The following is a 19,598-nucleotide window of genomic DNA, read 5'->3' on the forward strand; positions in this document are numbered from 1 at the left end:
AAATGCACTAAGTCTTCTTTATGTGTGATTCACAGAGCTATAGATAACGCCTTGGCTTTATCATTGTCAAAAAGCAATCAAAATCATCAGAAATATTTCTTGTCCAAAATGGGTTATGGTAAAGAAATAAAGGAAAACAGCAGCACAAGCTTGGCTACCAACAAAGATGCATTCCAGCTTAAACTGGAGGAAACTCAGAAACTCCTGGAGGATCAACATCTAAGCAGTTTGCAAGTATGAAACTATCGAGATCTTCATATCTCAGAATAATTGTTCCATTTTTGTAGTATTCTCTACTAAGAAGCTATGTCCTTTTAGTCAAGGTAGTGAAAGAGAATGTAAATGAATTCATGAAAATTCATCACAGATACTTGAGAAATGTATATATGTGAATATATATTTAATTTTTCCACACTTTTGTTTTTCTCTTGGCTTCCTCATTTTTTTAATATTTGTTTATTTATTATTGGATAGAGATGGAGATAAATTGAGAGGGAAGGGAGAGATAGAGAGGGAACAAAATAGAGCGACACCTGCAGCCCTGCTTCACCACTTGTGAAGCTTTCCCCCTGCAGGTGGGGACCAGGGGTTTGAACCTGGGTCCTTGTGCAGAGTATGTGTGCAGTTAACCAGGTGCACCACTGCCTGGACCCTCCACATTACTCTTTTTTCTCATTTCTCTTTTATTTAGACAATAGGTTTTAGAATTTGGGGTTGTTTTTTTTTCTTTCATTGGCGAAATTAATGGTTTAGAGTAAACAGGAAATACAGTTGTTGACACGTGTAAAAATTTCTCAGTTCTCTGCAAAAAACTGCTAACCCCCCCCCCCCCACACACACACACACACACTTAGGTCCTTCTCAGCCACTGTGCTCCAGGACCTCAAAGCCACCTCCCCCACAGATTCCTTTACTTTGGTGCAATTCACCAAACCCAGTCCAAGTTCTGCTTTGTACTTCCACTTCTGTTCTTATTTCTCAACTTCTGTCTGTGAGTGAGATCATCCCATATTCATCCTTCTCTTCTCTTCTGGTTTATCTCACTTAACATGATTCCTTCAAACTCCATCCAAAATGAGGTGATTTTTTTTTATGAGTATGAAAGCCATTTCAAGCTACAGTAATTTAGGTGTCATTGTAAGAGTGTGGAATATAACCAAAGGGACAGTAATAATGAAGTAATGACGTATCTGCACATTAGGTTTTTAGTGACACTGTAGTTCAATTAGCTAGAGACTTGCTTCTGTTCTCTTTCTGGTAGGACCTTTATGCTGTTATATTCTCACAAAGAGTATGACTATCAGCTAATTTCCCAGAGATGTTTATATTTCATAATTAATTACATACCTTGTGAAATTCTTAGTAGATTGATTAAATTTACAACCTTGGCCTGATTCATCCAAGTGCTAACCAACAGTGGCAAAACTAAAAAAGCAAAGCAGGAGAGTTCTTCAGACCAGGATAAGATGTCTACCTCCCTAAACAGCTGTAACAATAGAGAATTTTAACCAATAGCCAGTACAAGATAGGATAAAATGGGAAGTATATGAAGTAAACCCTGTCATGACATGAGCTTTTTGCCTGGATATATTTTCAAACAAGCCAGAAGAAAACCCACAGGCAACTTAATTGCCTATCAGAAAAAGTAACTCCTAACAAATGCTGATATGCATCTACACAGCATAATGTTCACAGTGCCCCCACCCCAATTATCAGGAAACTAACATGAGGTTGCAGAGCTTCGAGGAGACTTTATCAAGTCTAGTGAGGATTTCTGGAAAAAAGAACCACTTGTTTCAGAATTCACTGTTTCAGAAGTCTGTGTATTACAAAACCATCAAGAAACTCCATGGTCTGAATGAGTGGCAATAAAAACTTTTTCTAAGCTGTAACCATTGCTAATTGAATTGAACAGTAACTTTAGATGCATATTTTTTTTTCAATTTCTTTATTGGGGAATTAATGTTTTACATTCGACAGTAAATACAATAGTTTGTACATGCATAACATTTCCCAGTTTTCCATATAATAATACAACCCCCACTAGGTCCTCTGTCATCCTTGGATCTGTAATCTCCACACCCACCCACCCCAGAGTCTTTTACTTTGGTGCAATACACCAATTCCAGTTCAGGTTCTACTTGTGTTTTCTTTTCTGTAGATGGCAGATTTTTGATAAACATTCTTTAGTATAGTCTTTGTTAGCTCTTTTTCACTCAGAGACTGTCCCAGGGATATAGAATATTTATATCCCTACACTATTTAGTCATCTCACTCTCTTCTAGCATACCAGGGGAAATTAATCCCAATAACAGTAGTATGCTTAATCATGAGTTTTGGGATTTTAAATGTCTATAAGATATAATTCGATTTTCTTTTCTTTTTTTTTCCAGAAATTTTGTGATGAAGTTAAGCAGATAACCAATTCTGAAACCCTTTCAAGTGTAGACAGTCTTGAAGCTGGGGAACATGAACAGGTATATTTAACACTTAATCAGGCAACTTCTACACCAATCCTGGAGAGTTCTTTTTCCCTCAACTCAAAAAATCTGCAATCAACTAATGTAAACTGCTTTGATGAAGATAAGTTGTCAGCATATAAAACTCAGCATATAAGTAATTGGCTTATACATTTAGATGAATCAAATACTCAAACTGGCATTCCTTCCTCGAATAATTTAAGTAAACTTAGTGTTCTTCCTTTGCATGAATATTGTAATAGTAAGGAACAAGATTCATCTGCTCCAATTATGGAAAGATCTACAAATACTACTGAGAATTCGGTGAGCTTCACATACAGTCCACCTGTACTTGTAGAAGGAGACACAAATAAAAAGGCCTTCAAAACTGGCACCATGAGGACAACTGACTCCTCTTCTGGAACATTCCAAAAGGAGAGACCATTAGTTACTGAGAGCCCAGCATTTAAGTTCAGTAAAGCCTGGACCACTCCAAATTCTATAACCCAGAAACTGGCTACATTTTCAGACCAAGAGAAGCCATCTTCACTTGCTCATGAAAATAGAGCTACTTCATTTACTACTCCATGTGTAGCTGTGGCAACACCGTTAGCTTTCCCATCAAATGCACAGTCAGCCAGGCCTTTTCCAAAGAACAGTAGGTACATAAAAGGAGCTCACCCAGTACAGTGTTGTGGAAAGTTAGGAGAATCAAAAGATCTTAAGGATGAAAAGATACAATATCTGAATTGTAGTGATCAGGAGTTGTCTTTGTTTTCAGATAATGGTCAAGCTGCCTATATACCTCACAATTCTGATTTAAAAGATAAAAAGCAGAAAACAGCTGAAATATTCACAGCATCTAATGTAATTTCTGATTGTGATGTAGTCGGTCAGCACAAGAAAATGAAACATAATATTCATGAGAGAAATAGTGTGAGGTTTCTTAAAAGTATTTTAAAGAAAGAATCTAAATATGAGCATGATTGTTTTACAGCACTAGTTATAAGCCAAGGCTTTAAGCTAGGAAATAAAAAAGCAGCAACTATTAGAGATAGTATTGAATTAACAAAAGAAAGAGGGAAAGGTACAGAAATACCAAAGACTGTTAAAAAACTGAGATGGTTTGATGAAACTGGAGAAAGAGAAAATAATGCTGCAGATAATGAATCACTGAAGACTAGAATAGAAGCATCTCAACAGGGCTCTCAGCCATTTTCTATTCCAGCCAGAAGTGACACTATCAGCAGCACACTTAATGTGCCTGCGTGTGCTGTCTCTTCTGAGAGGGAGACACTCAGGGATGAATGTGCCTCTGAAAATGTCTCTGCTTTAGGAGGATGTGGAACAGACCATGTGCCTTTGAACTGTTTCATGCCTTCAGGTTATAACTCTGCTAAACAAGCCTGGTCAGCCTCAAAGAAAGAGGAAGTTAAATCCCCTTTACATAAAGGTGATTCTAAAACTCAAAAAACTAATCCACAAAGAGCCAGAGCAAAAATAATTAGATCAAGATCTGCTAAAGTCCCATCAGGCCATATATATACAAACAGAAAAGGCACTGTTATTCGACCACAGTCTGCAAGCAAAGTCAACACCTTTTTACAAGCTCAGGGTAAACTAATTGTACCTCACCCTCCTCTTAAATCTCCACTGAATATTAGGAATGGTAAAAATACTCAAGTGTCTCAGTGTCAGTCAGCAATGCCTGAACATTTTCAAAACATTATTACACATAACTGTTTTAATTCAAAACATGTGCTTCCAAGAGAACATAAATTGGATCAGTGGAGTCAAGAAAATAATCTTCCATCCTCCAGTGTTCATGCTAACTTAATCACTGTGATACCCTCTCTATCATATTATTCTCCTGAGTGCCAAACCTTAGCAAAAACAGATCACTCCAGTGACACCCAAATGGTTGATCAAGATGGAACATCACATTACACTCAAAGATGTTCAAATTATGAAGAAAGGAATGACTCTGTGACTTATGGAACTACTAACGAAGCCGATGCCTTGTGGAAAAGACAGCCTAACACCCTAGGTCAGAATGAGAAGTCTGCTGGTAAGAATGAATTTATATATTTTATAGATAAAGTGTGCAACTTAAGATTGTGGGGAATTTTCTTAATGAAGTATGTCACTGTGCACCTTATAGATATGGTGTATTAATATATGAATAAATTATCTCCCTTAATATTGTAAATGTGTCTCTGTGATAGCTGGAGCTATAAGAGAATGAACTAACTGTTGCTTAACTAAAATGGGAAACTTTTTGTCCATTCCATTTTTTTTTACCATGACTTTTTTGTTTGGAAAGGAGACAAAAGAGAAAATAGACTCGAATTCTTTTTTAAAAACATCAAACTATAATTTACAAAATATATATATATTCTACTTATGAAGATGATACAAAGTGCACATATGTCAATGATGTGTATACACTCAGAATGTAGTTGCCTAAAACAAGAAATCAAGCACTATTAGTACTGAAAGTGTCCTTCATTAACCACGTTAATAAACATCCAGCATCTTCCACCAATGTTAACTATTCTTAACTTCATATTAATGGAATAAAACATGTATCTTTATGACTGACTTCTTTTGCATATATTATGGTGTGTGATTAACTTACTTTATTTTTCTTTACAATGGTATTTCATTGGGTGAAAAATACAGTTTTACTTTATACAAACATAGTACTAAAGGACATTTGAGATATTTCAGCTTCTGACTATGAAGCTGCTATGAATTCTCTTTGCCAAGACTTAGTAACATGTCTTTTATTTTGATCACTCTGGTGTGTGTGGTTGTAGCTGATTTTTTTGAAGACTTTATTTATTTATTCATGAGAATTGTTAGGAGAAAGAGAAAGAACCAGACATCATTCTGGTACATGTGTTGCCAGGGAATGAACTCAGGACCTTATGCTTGAGAGTCCAATGCTTTATCTGCTGTGTCACCACAGCTGATTATTTTAATAAGAATTTTTCTGAGGACTGATGAGACAGAGAGATTTTCAGATGCTTATTAGCTATGTAACAATCATCCTTTATGAAAACTGTTCAGTTATACACCTAAAATGCAACATATACATCTGTTTCCACAGGGCTAACAATTGAAAAGTGTCATTCAAAACTCTATAATTTTGCATTATAACAACACTGTGGGGATATATATACATATATATATATTAATAATAAACATAAACTCTGTATCCCATCCCCTACCCTGATAGCTTTCCTATTCTTTAGTCCTCTGGGAGTATGGACCCAGGGTCATTGTGGGATGCAGAAGGTGGAAGGTCTGGCTTCTGTAATTGCTTCCCCGCTGAACATGGACGTTGACAGGTGGATCCATACTCCCAGCCTGCCTCTCTTTTTCCCTAGTGGTTAAGGGCTCTGGGGGAATCGGAGCTCCAGGACACACTGGTGGGGTTGTCTGTCCAGGGAAGTCTGGTCGGCATTATGATAGCATCTGGAACCTGGTGGCTGAAAAGAGAGTTAACATACAAAGCCAAACAAATTGTTGACCAATCATGGACCTAAGGGCTGAAATAGTGCAGTTGAAGAGTTGAGGGGTCCTCTATTTTGTAGATAGCTAGTAGGCATATTTTAGTTATATTCCAAAGGGCCTGTGGCTATACTAGTTTGTTTTTTTTTTTTCCCCTGAGCCTGAAATATGATATGCATGTAGATCCAAGTTATTGTCTGGGAAGATGATGTCATGGCTGGAAAAAGGACAAGAAAGCTGGATCAGGGAAGAGAGAAGCTCCCTAATATGGGAAAGGGGTATAAGTATTGTCGACTACAAACCCCATCAATTTGATGTGACCTGGGGCCCACAATCAGCTTAGGAGCCTATGTTACCTCTGCATCCCTGTAGCTCTGAGCTCACATTCTGTGGTCATGAGTAGAAACATTCCAAGCTGTCTCAATGTCGACCCATCTTCCTCAGGTGTAGCATAGAGTATGTTGTCCATCATCCCTTCGGAGGATGGGACATTCTCTACCATTGTTGATCCAAGTTGAGGGCAAGGTCCTTTGGGGGCCCACAAAGGGGTCTGTTGTGTTGTTCCTGATAGAGATGACTGATAATAATGGAGAGAGGGATTTATTTGAGGTTTAGGCCCATCATGTCTGTTTGGGAATCTCAGGACTCCCCGATTAGGGCCCCAGCTGATGGGGTGGCCTGATAATGACTAAAGTGTCATCATTAAAGTATGCCAGTCTCTTGCCCTTATTCAACTTTTGCAGTTCTTGCTTTGATAAGGTTAGCTTTGGAGTGAGTGAGAGAACTGTAATAGGAAGTAGGTGAGGTGGGTATCTAAGTCTAAGTAGACACTATTTCATTATGAACTTTATACTGACTCACTGCAGACTATTGTGCACTTTGCTTTCAGGTATATATTTTGCCCTAATTTATGGATACATGTGAACATATGCTCTATCTTACTGGTCTATATCTAGGTTTTGGGATTTTATTAGGAAGTGAACCTCCTGGAATGGAATTAGAGAATACTATGAAAGGAAAGGTCTCACCTGAGTAATGAGAGTGAAGGGTTGATATTCCATGCCTGACGTCTCTGGACACAGTCTGAAGTGAAGCATGCTGAGGTGGTACTCCTTGCGTTGATTATGTTGGGATCGGCGGATGCATTATCATTTAAGCATGCAGGAAAGTGAGCCCCACCCTAGAGGTTCCAGGACTAGGGGATATAGACTCTATAGAGGAAGCGAGAGGTTCCTGCTGTCTTAGAGTTTAAGAAAACAATAGATAGTTATTGCTATAATCACATTATTTGGTGATTGGGTTAACTTTGAAATATCCCTTTGTTAGGATTTGCTGTATCATACACAACATCACCATAATTTATGTCCTTTGACATTACTTGTATATAGCTGTGCCACTGGTTGCTTCTGCCCTCCCTGGTCTAAACTTTTAAGAGAGTCAACATAGCAAAGACTCAGCCTATGTATTAAAAAGACTCAGTCTGTGCTTTAAAAAGTTTGAGACATCAGTTTTTCCCCTCTCATATTAAATAGTGATTTATATGACTACAAATTAATAGGAGTGTACGTAAACACCATTCCCACCATCAAAAGACTGTGTCCCATCCCATTTGCCCCCTCCATTCACGCCCCCCCTCCCCGCCCTGTGAAGCTAAACATCCACCCTCACCCTCAACCCAGGGCTTTACTTTGGTGCCCTACTCCAAACAATGTGTTTTAGTTTTGCCTAGCTTTGTGACACATAGGTGAAATTCATTTCACCTGTTTTCTGATATTACTTTTTCCAGCCAAGTTTTTTGATGTATTGTTAATGATTTATTCATCAGTTTTCCATACTAGTTGTTTTATCGTATTCCATTATATGCACATATAAAAAAAAATTCAACCATTGAATATTTGGGTTGCTTTTGCTTCTTGCTTTCATGAGCAGTGTTCCTTAGTTATCCATATACTGAAGCACGCATTGCTCGCTCATGGGTTATGTGTGTTTTCAACTTTACTCGATAATGTGCTTCTGCAATGATTTTGAAAGTCCCCTTTACTATATGCTTCTCAGCACTGCCAGCCTTGTGATGCTTTCAGTCTGATGAGTGAGCTCTGTCTAACTGCAGCAATTTGCATTGCCCTGATTACTGTGAGTTGAATTTTTTTTTTAATGTATGTTTGTAGATGGTTTGCATTTTCTCTTCTATGAAATTTCTACTCTGGGCCTTTTGCTTCTTTTGTTGTTTGTTTTTAGATTTGAGTATTGTTGCTGTTGATAGGAGTTTTTATACTCTAGGATTCTGAGTCAGTAATATGAGTTGCAGTTTTCTCTGCCAGTTTGTGATTTGTAGCTCCACCCTCCTGATGGATAAATTTTATTTTAATGTGATTTTTTTCTTTACAGATTATTTGCACATATTTAGTCTGTTTTTAACAGCTCATGGAAGAGAAGTATTATCTTGACAATTGTTCTTAAAAAGAAAAAATCTAAACCAAAGAAAATTATTACAAAGTTGATGTAACTTGTCAGTAATAACAAAATCTTTAGATGTCTAGCTTAATTTGGGGGGGGCTGTACATTTTAAGTTGGAAGCAAACTTTAGTTACCTCCAGAACTCTAAAATAAGGGGTTAATCGTGATGATAAGAGTGTCTAGGTATTTTGAAGCTTAAATATGTGAAATTAAAGAGAAAATTGAATTAAACAATAGCATAGAAATTATAGAAATGTCTTCAGCATATCATTAGAAAACATTTGAGCTAAGCCACCATCAGTGCTTTGAATGTATGTTACACAAAACTGAAAGTCTAAACAAAGAACAGTAAAGAACAAGAGTAAGTATTCCATGAACTGAAGGAGCATGAAAGTGTGAGTAGACTTATAGACAATCTAGAAGGGAAAGCTTGAATTCATCAGTCAAGTAGCCAAGGAAATTTAAAGCTCTTCATTAAAGGTAAGGTAGAGGCCTTACAAGATGTGGTAGAATACAACTGTAGGCATAGAAAACAATAATGAAACTTTACTGTTACCCAAATAATCTTAATAAAAACCAAAACATTTAGCATACTCTCATTGGTGCCACTAAACATAATACAATGGGTTTTTTTGTTTGTTTGTTTTTATCAGAGCACTGATCAACTCTGGCTTATGATGGTGTGGGGGATTGAACGTGGGACTTCAGATCCTCAGGCACAAGAGTCTCTTTGCATAATCATTATGCTATCTACCCCCACAATATTTTGTTGTTGTTTTTTAACTCTAGGTTATGACTTGTTAGTGGATCATGAGTTTTTTTTTAATATTTATTTTATTTATTTATTCCCTTTTGTTGCCCTTGTTGTTTTATTGTTGTAGTATTATTGTTGTTGTCGTTGTTGGATAGGACAGAGAGAAATGGAGAGAGGAGGGGAAGACAGAGAGGAGGAGAGAAAGATAGACACCTGCAGACCTGCTTCACCGCCTGTGAAGCGACTCCCCTGCAGGTGGGGAGCCGGGGTTCGAACCGGGATCCTTATGCGGTCCTTGTGCTTTGCACCACCTGCGCTTAACCCACGCTACAGCCCGACTCCCAGATCATGAGTTTTTTAAAAAATGTTTTTACTGGGAGGATTAAGTTTACAGTAGATACAGTTGTTGATAACATGTAAAATTTCTCAATTTCCTGCAAAACACTCTCACCCCCATCCTAGGTCCTCCTCCACCATCATGTACCACAACCTAAAAGCCCCACCACCAACCCCAGTCCTTTACTTTGGTGCAATACACCAACCCTTAGCCCACATTCTACTTTGTGTTTCCTCTTCCTGTTCTTATTTCTCAGCTTTTGTCCATGAATGAGATTATCCTATATTCATCCTTCTCTTTCTGGCTTATTTCACTTAATATGACTCCTTCAAACTCCATCCAGAATGAAGTGAAGAAGGTCTATTCATCATTCATTTTTTTTCCTTCATTATTATTTGATAGAGACAGCCAGATATTGAGAGGGAAGAGAGAGATAGAGAGGAAGAGAGACAGAGAGATCCCTGCAGACTTACTTCAACACTCATATAGCTTTCCCCCTGCAGGTGTGGACTGTGGGCTTGAACCCAGGTCCTTGTGCATTATATATTGTGCTGCTGTGAACATAGATAGGTATACACAGATCTTTTGGGATGGGTGTGTTTGGTTCCTTATGACGTATTCCCAGGAGAGAAATTGTTGACTTATATGGTAGGTCTGTTTCTAGCCTGAGAGTTCTTCAGACTGCTCTCCACAGGGGTTGGACCATGAAATGTTTTAAATTATTTTTCTCACCAGCGTTATTACTGGGGCTTGGTATCTACATATTTACATGTGATAATAAGCTAATATATCAAGGTATAACATGCATTTAGGTTGAGGTTTATTACATTTTTTTTTCAGTAACTTAAAGAAGTTCTGTTGTTTTACAAATATGTACTGCCAGTGCTACAGTATGGCAAAGAATTGAGAGTAATGAAACCAGGAAGTATGAATTCAGCCTTTTTTCTCCTGGTATTTGAAATATTAATGTTGTCTCATGCATGATTTTGCAAGAATGTGTCTTAGTCATACAAAAGCTTAGAAAATGAATATATATGCCATATCTGCTGCCCTTACCTTCAGTAAGCACCACGGGTACAGTAGAAGCCCTACACATCTGGGCATCTTTCCCCATTTTGTGAGGACTCATCCGGATACTGTTAGATATCCATAAATCCATCTCCCAGGCCGAACACGGAAGCCAGTTCATTACAGGAGTGAATGAGCACTAATGCTGACCCCTCCACTCAGTCTCTGCTCTTCCTCTGACACAGCTTTGTTCATGTGTGCAGAATGTGACCATGCACGTCGCAAGCAGAAAAGGCTGCCAGTTAGTCATGCTTTGCCATGAGGAAGCTTTATCTCTAGCTCATAGAAATCAATTCTAATATGCCCATTCCTTCACAGCACTGCATATCTCCTGGTTTTCTTTATATATATAATTTTATTTACTCCCTTTTGTTGCCCTTGTTTTTTATTGTTGTAGTTATTGTTATTGTTGTTATTGATGTTGTTGTTAGATAGGACAGAGAGAAGTGGAGAGAGGAGGGGAAGACAGAGAGGGGGAGAGGAAGATAGACACCTTGCAGACCTGCTTTATCGCTTGTGACGTGACTCCCCTGCAGGTGGGGAGCCAGGGGCTGGAACCGGGATCCTTACCCCAGTCCTTGTGCTTTGCGCCACCTGCGTTTAACCCGCACTACCACCCGACTCCCATCTCCTGGTTTTCTAACTCTAAAATACAAACCCCTCAGGGGAAGATTCTGTTATATCCATTACTGTAACTGAGCCACAGAGAACAGAGGTAAGAGAAACTATATGGAAGTTTAAAAGTTAAAATTTATGGAAGCTATATGGAAGTTTAAAGGAATAAAACTTAAAAAGAGTTTTTTGGGCAGGGATATGAATTCAAGGATAGCATAATGGTTATGCAAAGAGACTGTCATGCTTGAGGCTCCAAAGTCCCAGGTTCAATCCCCCGCGCCACCATAAGCCAGAGCTGGTCAGTGCTCTGGTGTTTCTCTCTCTCTCTCTCTCTCCATCTCTCTCAAGATTAAATAAAATATTTTTAAAAAAAAAAAGTTTTCTGAGATACTTGAAGTTAACTGTAATCTTGTGGTATCTACTCATTTTGTGTAAATATTGACATTGTAATGGCATTTGTTTAAGATTCTACTGTTACAAGAAGAAAACGAATTATTGAAAATAAGCAGAGAAGTCTTTTAGAGAAGAAAAGGCAAAACCCTGGGGCTCTAGGACAGAAACACAGTGAGCAAATGATGGTAAGTGCAGTGTTAGTAAAAGTTTCTACAAAGTAGCAGACAACATCTTGGGGAGCAATGTCCTTGACACACCTGTGCTTTTGATGTGAGCTGCGCTCGATAGAAATATAACAAAGCCACTTTGAAGCTTCCCAGAAATTTTTATATTTGGATCTTGTTTTACTTATTTGCAACATTCTAATTAGTATTAAGAAATTGCAGTTAGGAGTCGGGGGGTAGCACAGTGGGTTAAGGGCACATGGTGCAAAGCAAAAGGGCTGGCTTAAGGATCCTGGTTAGAGCTCCCGGCTTCCCACCTGCAGGGGAGTCGCTTCACTGGCAGTGAAGCAGGTCTGCAGGTGTCTGTCTTTCTCTACCCCTCTCTGTCTTCCCCTCCTCTCTCCATTTCTCTCTGTCCTATCCAACAATGACAACAGCAATAACAACAATAATAAACAACAAGGGCAACAAAAGGGAAAATAATTAAAAATTAAAAAAAAAAAAAAGAAATGCAGTTAAGGGGCCAGGCAGTATTACACCCACTAGAGCATGCATGTTAGAATACACAAGGATCCAGGTTCGAGCCCCCATCCTAGTCTACAGAGAATACACTTCACAGTGGTGAAGCACTGTTGTAGTATCTCTCTCTATCCCAGTCTCCCCCTTTCTCCTCAATTTCTTTCTGTCTCTGTCATATATGTTTGGGGAATAAAGCAAGTTAGCCACACCTGTTATTTAAATATACATTAAAGTAGCTGGGGACTGGGCAGTGGCACACCCCCTTGAGTGCACGTGTTACCATATTCAAGGACCTGGGTTCAAGCCCTCTGTCTCAACCTGCAGGGGAGAAGCTTCAAAAGCAGTGAAGCAAGGCTGCAGTTGTCTCTTCTCTCTCCTCTCCCAATTTCTCTTTGTCCTATCCAATAAAAGAAGGGAAGAAGGGGAAGAAAACAGTCAACTGGAGCAGTGAATGTGGCATTCATAACCCCAGTGACAAAAAAAAAAAAAATGACATAAAGAGGAACCAGGTGTGCCAGGGACCAGCGTAAGGATCCTGGTTCGAGCCCCCAGCTCCCCACCTGCAGGGGGGTCTCTTCACAAGTGGTGAGGCAAGTCTGTAGGTGTCTGTCTTTCCCCCTCTCCATCTTCTTGTCCTCTTGATTTCTCTCTGTTCTATCCAACAACAATGACAGAAATAATAACAGCGATAAACAACAAGGGCAACAAAAGGGGAAAAGTGGCCTCCAGGAGCAGTGGATTCGTAGTGCATGCACCAAGCCCCAGCAATAACCCTGGAGGCAAAAAAAGTTTTAAGAATCAATATATAGGAACCTGGATGATGGTGCAACACATTGCCATGTTCTTGCCCCCACTCCCCACCTGCAGAGGGGGTGCTTCACAAGCAGTAAAGCAGGTCTACAGCTGCCTCTCTCTCCCTTTCTATCTTTCCTTTGCCTTTCACTCGCTCTCTGTCTTATCTAATAAAATAGAAATAATGAAAAAAAGGTCCAGGTGGTGGTGTTAAGTGCACATAGTATTATGTGCAAGGACCCAGGTTGGAGCCCCCATACCCCACCTGCATCAGGGACACTTTACAAGTAGTGAAACAGGTATGCAGGTATCTTAACTTTCTCCCTCTCTGTCTTCGCCGCCCATCTTAATTTCTCTGTCCTGTTCAATAAAATAGAAAGAGGAGGAAGAGAAATGGCTGTGAGGAGTGGTGGATTCAGAATGCAGGCACTGAGCCCCAGTGATAACCTTAGTAGCAATAAAAAACAACGAAAAGAAAAAAAAAGATGAAAAATGGCTGCCGGGTTATTGCATCAAAGCAAAAAGCTCTAGGGAAGGAGAGGGAGAGGGGGTGAAAGAGAAGTGTGGGACCCTGGTACATAATGAAATGGTACTCATATCAATGGCTACACTGTAAAGCAGTAACCTCTTCAATAAAAAAAAGGAAGGAAGGAAGGAGAGATTGGGGGCGTGGGGAGATGGTTGCTGGCAGCAGTGGATTGGTAGTGCTAGCAGTGAGCCTCAGCAATAACCTGGTTGGCAATTTTTAAAAATCAGTATATAAATCATCAATAAATGTGGAATCATTCTGATTTTATTTTCTGTTTACAGAATTTTGGACAAAGCATCCGGCCAAGCTCAGGTAGGCCAAAACAAAGTACGTGGGTAACTTCTGATACTGAAGAATGTCTGCTTTAAGCATTTTCCTCTGACCTTTGTTCCCAGTGACTTTTGTATACTCTGTACTAATTTCCCCAAATGTTTTCTCAAATGTTACTAGTTAAGGCAACATTGAGGTCTGGATTCTCCTCATCCTATACATTCAAACGTTGCCACTTTGAATAATTCTGATACAAAATATCAATAATATATCGCTCCTCATCAAATGTTTTCCCACCGTATCAATATGTTTTCACTAAATTTCTAGAATTAAAATTGCAGTTCCTGGCACCAATTCAATATTTGTTAAATGAAACTATATACTAAATGAATACTTATCAAAGGAAATAAGTGTTATAGGATCACCTCTAACATCTGCTTGTATGTCAAGCAAAAAAGATATTGATTAGTTTTGATTTGTACATCTCTTACTAATATGTTTATTTGTTTTATCTGTATGCTTATTTGGGGTCACATTCTCTTTTCCCTGGAGATACTGGAGATTATGTTTCTGATTTCTGAAGATCTTTACATATCAAGTGTCTTAATCACTTCATTACTTCCATTTCTCCACTTATTTCTACTTTTACACATAAGACTGAATTTTTATTTTTATTTTCTCTTTTATCCATTTGGCTGTTTCCTAGACAGTTGGTTATGTTCAGCTAATCATCTAATTTTACAGTCTTCTTAAATTCCTTTTCTCTTAATCTTTTACTTATAACTTAGCCTAATAGCTTTTATAAAGGCAATGCACTTTATCTACTTTTTTGTACTACCAATGAGTAACAAAAGCACAATACAAAAGACGATCTAGACTTTTTTTCCCCTTTAATTCAAGTAAAGAATTATTATCACATTATTTCTATCATTCTGAATATTGCTTAATTTGCAGCAGGAAAATAGATGCAAAGAACTAGATAAGTCAAATGCAAACTAACAGAAGTCATACTGGGTTTCTATTTGTGAACTCAATAGATATTTGTCAATTAAGTATAGAGAAGGACTACTCCCAAACCCCCCCCAAAAAAAAAAAAGACAAAGAAGGATGAAAGAATTAATGTAAAGTTTCTGTAGTTTCAGAGAGTACTTCTGAATTTCTGATGGCTGAAGACCTAGTGAAAGGTTCAGTGGCTGAGGAGGAAATTCTGACTGTCATAAAGAGCAAGCAGCTACAGAAACCAAATCTGGCTTCAAATAAGACACAGCAAGTGAACATCTGTTCACTGTCAGCCGAAGAGGAGAAGATTCTACAGTCCCTTAATCGTCTCAACGAGAGGCTATACCGTAAGTTTGGGGGAAAAAAACAAAAAACTAATACAAGTGTTTATATTTTGTACTTTCAATTTTAATTTAAATATTGGAAATGAGATTATAATTAAAAAAAAACATTTAAATAGACCACACAGTTTGAGTATATCATATTTATGACATATATGATGGTGCTTATTTCTATTACAGTCTTAACTGTATTTGGAAAATATATGACTAGATTTTCATTATAATAATATAACAAACTATGGAGCCGGGTGGTGGTGCACCTGGTTGAGTGCACATGTTCCAATGCTCAAGGGCCCAGGTTCGAGCCCCCGGTCCCCACCTGCAGGGGGAAAGCTGCGCAAGTGGTGAAGCAGTGCTGCAGGTGTCTCTCTGTCTCTCTCCCTAGCACCCCCTTCCCTCTTGATTTTTGGCTGTCTCTATCCAGTAAATAAATATTTAAAAATTAATATATATATAAAACAAACTATATCTCTGTATTGACCATTTATTGATAACAGTGATGAATTCTGGATTACATACTTAAAAAATATATGAAAGATAGCAATGATCTGGTAAAACAAATACTTTTAAAACCAACAACTGAATAAAGAAAAGAACCGCAGGGAGTCAGGCAGTAGCGCAGTGGTTAAGTGCACATGGCGCAAAGCGCAAGGATTCCGGTTCGAGCCCCCAGCTCCCCACCTACAGGGGAGTCGCTTCACAAGTGGTGAAGTAGGTCTGCAGATGTGTCTCTTTCTCTCCCCCTCTCTGTCTTCCCCTTCTCTCTCCATTTCTCTCTATCTAACAACGACAACGTAAGTAGCAACAATAATAACTATAATAACAATAAAAAACAACAAGGGCAACAAAAGGGAAAATAAATAAATATATATATAAAAAAGAAATGAACCACAAAAGATCAGTGCTAGAGTGAGCTTTTGTCCTGAAGATATTTACCACAGAGTAAAATTGTTTTTGTGGTCTCAAAAAAAAAAAAAAAGAGAAGAGACAAAGCTCAGGACCCACTCAACAGAAGTATTGCCAGAAGATCCCCCCACCGTAAAGCTGACAGCCCAGTGAGCTGCCCCCTGTATGGACACACAGAGAGAAGGGAGAGAAGGCTGAATAGCTTACTCCCCCTATTCTGTTCAATATACAGGCTTGATTTTGTTAATATCAGACACCTCTTAAAATCTAAATAACCTACTTCAACAGATGCAAATTTGTCTGAGAGGGTGAATTTGAACAGAAATTTAATATATATCTAAGAATGAATGCAGTAAAGTGTTTCAAAGAGAAACCATTAGAATTACAGTACCTTGAAGAGTACATAAGTTGGGAGCGATGTTAAAGTATAGCAGGATTGGGGGCCTGGTGGTAGCGCAGCGGGTTAAGTGCACATGGACAGGCATAAGTATCTAGGTTCCAGCCCCCGGCTCCCCTCCTGCAGGGAGGTCGGCTTCACAGGCAGTGAAGCAGGTCTGCAGGTGTCTTATCTTTCTCTCCTCTCTGTCTTCCCCTCTTCTCTTAGTTTCTATCTGTCCTATCAAACAACAGCAACAACAACAAGAAGAATAACAACAGGGCAACAAAATGAGAAAAGAGCCTCCAGTGGACTCATAATGCAGTCACCAAGCCCCAGCAGTAACCCTGGAGGCAAAAACAAAAAGTATAGCAGGATTATTGAATTGAATTGGTAAGGATTTTAGCACAAGTAATATATATTCACTTTTTTTAATGTTTCATTTATTTTATTTTTGAGAGAGATGCAGAGAGAGAGACAGAGAGAGTAACACCAGAGCACTGCTCATCTGTGGCTTATGGTGGTGCGGGGGATTGAACCTGGGATTTAGGAGCCTCAGGGATGAGAGTCTGTTTGCATAACCATTATGCTAGCTCCCCTGCCCCTTTTTTAAAGCTTTCTTTTATATTTATGTATTAACTTTAGATGTTATTAAATGAAGTGTATTTGTGGATATTACTAGGTTAACAAATATAGGACTAGAAATAGTATGCAGTTTCCAAGCTGTTAGAGAATTGGCATACCAAATAAATAAAAATCAGTCTGGAAAAAGGCAAGGGAAATAAACATAGAAGAGGTAGGACCAACAGAATTACTATAAGGCAGAATATGCAAAGTATTTAATACTACATCTGAAAGATAGAAGTTGGGCCATAGAGACAGCTCACCAGCTAGGGTGCATGTTTCGCCATGCTTGCTGCCCCAGTTCAAATGCTGGCATCATGTGAGCCATACTGTGTACATCAGCGCCCCTGTGTTTCTCCACTGTCCCCCTCCCCCATCTCAGAATGAAAGAAGTGGCCCTGGAGTGGTAGGAAAAGTATAGTCTGATGCTCTGGCTCTGGCTCTGGCCATGCAATGATATTACTACACTAAGAGCAACAACAATCATATCAGCTATATTACATTTTTAGAGAAATGTTTGTAACACAACTATATTGCATGATAAATATTCATATTAACTATATTCCATTTACAACACAACTTTATTCCATTTAAACATTTGTAGAGATAGTATGCTGCTTTGCTATACGTGTGACCCAGGTGCAAGCCTGGCCCATACATACCACAATAAAGGGAGCTTTGGTGGCGTGGCCTCTTTCAGGGTCTGTCTCTCTATTTCTCCTTGCCTCTAGCATACACACACACACACACACAAAATACATATATATATATATGTATATATGCTATACATATATATGTATATATATATATATGCTGTACATAAAAAAGACTGAAAATGTAAACCAGTTTAATGAGCATATCACTAGAATCTCAGTGTGAGAAATTGGAGCCTTTCTCACTTGGAAAAGAAGCTTGCTGATCTCATGAAGAGTTGGATTTAAGCATGGACTTTCTTACTTAGAGTGAAAAAGCATTCCTACATCACACCGACAGGGTTATGAGGAATTTCTGGTTTCTCTTTATATAAACTGCTTATTCCATATTGGTATAATTGGGCCTCAAATAGCTTTTGTTTTTTTCCAGAGCACTGCTCAGCTCTGACTTTTGATGAGGTAGGAGATTGACCAAATAGAAAGAATTTTTAAAAAGTCAACTTGTTCTTCTATCAGATGTCATATATAAATTCAGTTGCATGATGATTAAAAATTAAATGTGAAAAAGCCATAAATTTTTAAAGGTAATATAAAAATTCTCTTATTTATATTACTATTGCTATTGCCACCAGGGTTATCATTGCATGAGGAATCCACCACTTCCCAATTGTCCTTTTTTTTCCCCAGTATTTATTTTTTATTCATTCATTCATTCATTCATTTCATTTGATAGGACAGATAGAAATAGAGAGGAGAAGGGGAGAGAGAGACCTGCAGTACTGCTTTGCCATTTGTGAAGCTTCCCTCCTGCAAGTGGGGTCCAGGAACTTGAGCTGGGTCCTTGCACATATTAATGTGTGTGCTCTACACTAAAAGTTTAGGGGAAATCTAACTTGAGGGTAAGGAAGTGTTTTATAGTATTTATTTATTTATTCATGAGAAAGATAGGTGGAGAGAAAGAACCAGCCATCACTCTGGTACATGTGCTGCCAGGGACTGAACTCAGGACCTCAAGCTTGAGAGTCCAACACTTTATCTCTGTGCCACCTCCTGGACCACAGGAAGTATTCAAGTAGACCACAAAAAACATACTCCATAGAAGAGGAAAAAAATAACTTTGAGTATATTAAAATTGCAAAAGTCTTTACTAGAGAGGCCACAAAATGAGAGCTAATATAATACACATACTAAAGCATTCTATTCAAAATATATTAATCTACTTAAAAAATATAAATCAGTAAGAGAAAAAGGAAACTCACTATAACAATGGGGAGGCAAGTCTTGGACAGAAAGTTCACAGCAAAGTGAATGCAGATGACGATAAATGCGTGTAGATTTTTTTTTTAGCTTCATCGGTAGCATGGCACTAACTGGAAGACAATGAGCAGTGGACCGTACGCTTTCCAGTAGGCATGAACTTGAAGCCTAGTAATGCAGGGATTGGTAAGATGGGCAGCAGTAGGGACAGTCAGTCTTCACTGCTGCTGGGAGTGTAAACTGGTGCAGCCATTTCAGGAAATGAGCAGGAAAGTGTGCTGATCCCAGCAACTTCACTAGTTTACTGTAGGAAAAGTATTCGTGTGTGCAGTGGGGACAGGGGTGTACAAGTACACAGAAATCATTATTCTTTGTGTCTTTTTATCGTTTTTAATAATTTTATGGGGGGAGTTAATGGTTTACAGTACAGTTGTTGATTTCTCACCTCCCCATAATAGGTGTCTGCGAAGCACTCTCATTTCACCATCACTATTATTTATAAAAGCAAAATAATAATAATAATAGTAACAATAATAATGCCTAAGCATGGCAAAGTTAAGTGACAGTAA

At 38.5% G+C, this 19,598-nt stretch overlaps 1 protein-coding gene across 2 annotated transcripts in view; it reads left to right on the forward strand.

Moving 5' to 3' along the window:
* Positions 1-19,598, forward strand: part of CEP126 (centrosomal protein 126) — a 52,456-nt gene that overhangs the window by 27,585 nt on the left and 5,273 nt on the right. For both annotated transcript variants that reach the window (XM_060179723.1, XM_060179724.1), the window contains 5 exons: positions 36-234; positions 2,394-4,527; positions 11,672-11,784; positions 13,885-13,915; positions 15,010-15,219. In XM_060179723.1, the coding sequence (XP_060035706.1) occupies positions 36-234; positions 2,394-4,527; positions 11,672-11,784; positions 13,885-13,915; positions 15,010-15,219 (2,687 nt within the window). The remainder of the gene's footprint in view (positions 1-35; positions 235-2,393; positions 4,528-11,671; positions 11,785-13,884; positions 13,916-15,009; positions 15,220-19,598) is intronic.

Source organism: Erinaceus europaeus, chromosome 20 (assembly GCF_950295315.1).
Source record: "Erinaceus europaeus chromosome 20, mEriEur2.1, whole genome shotgun sequence".
In the NCBI taxonomy this organism is placed as follows: Eukaryota; Metazoa; Chordata; class Mammalia; order Eulipotyphla; family Erinaceidae; genus Erinaceus; species Erinaceus europaeus.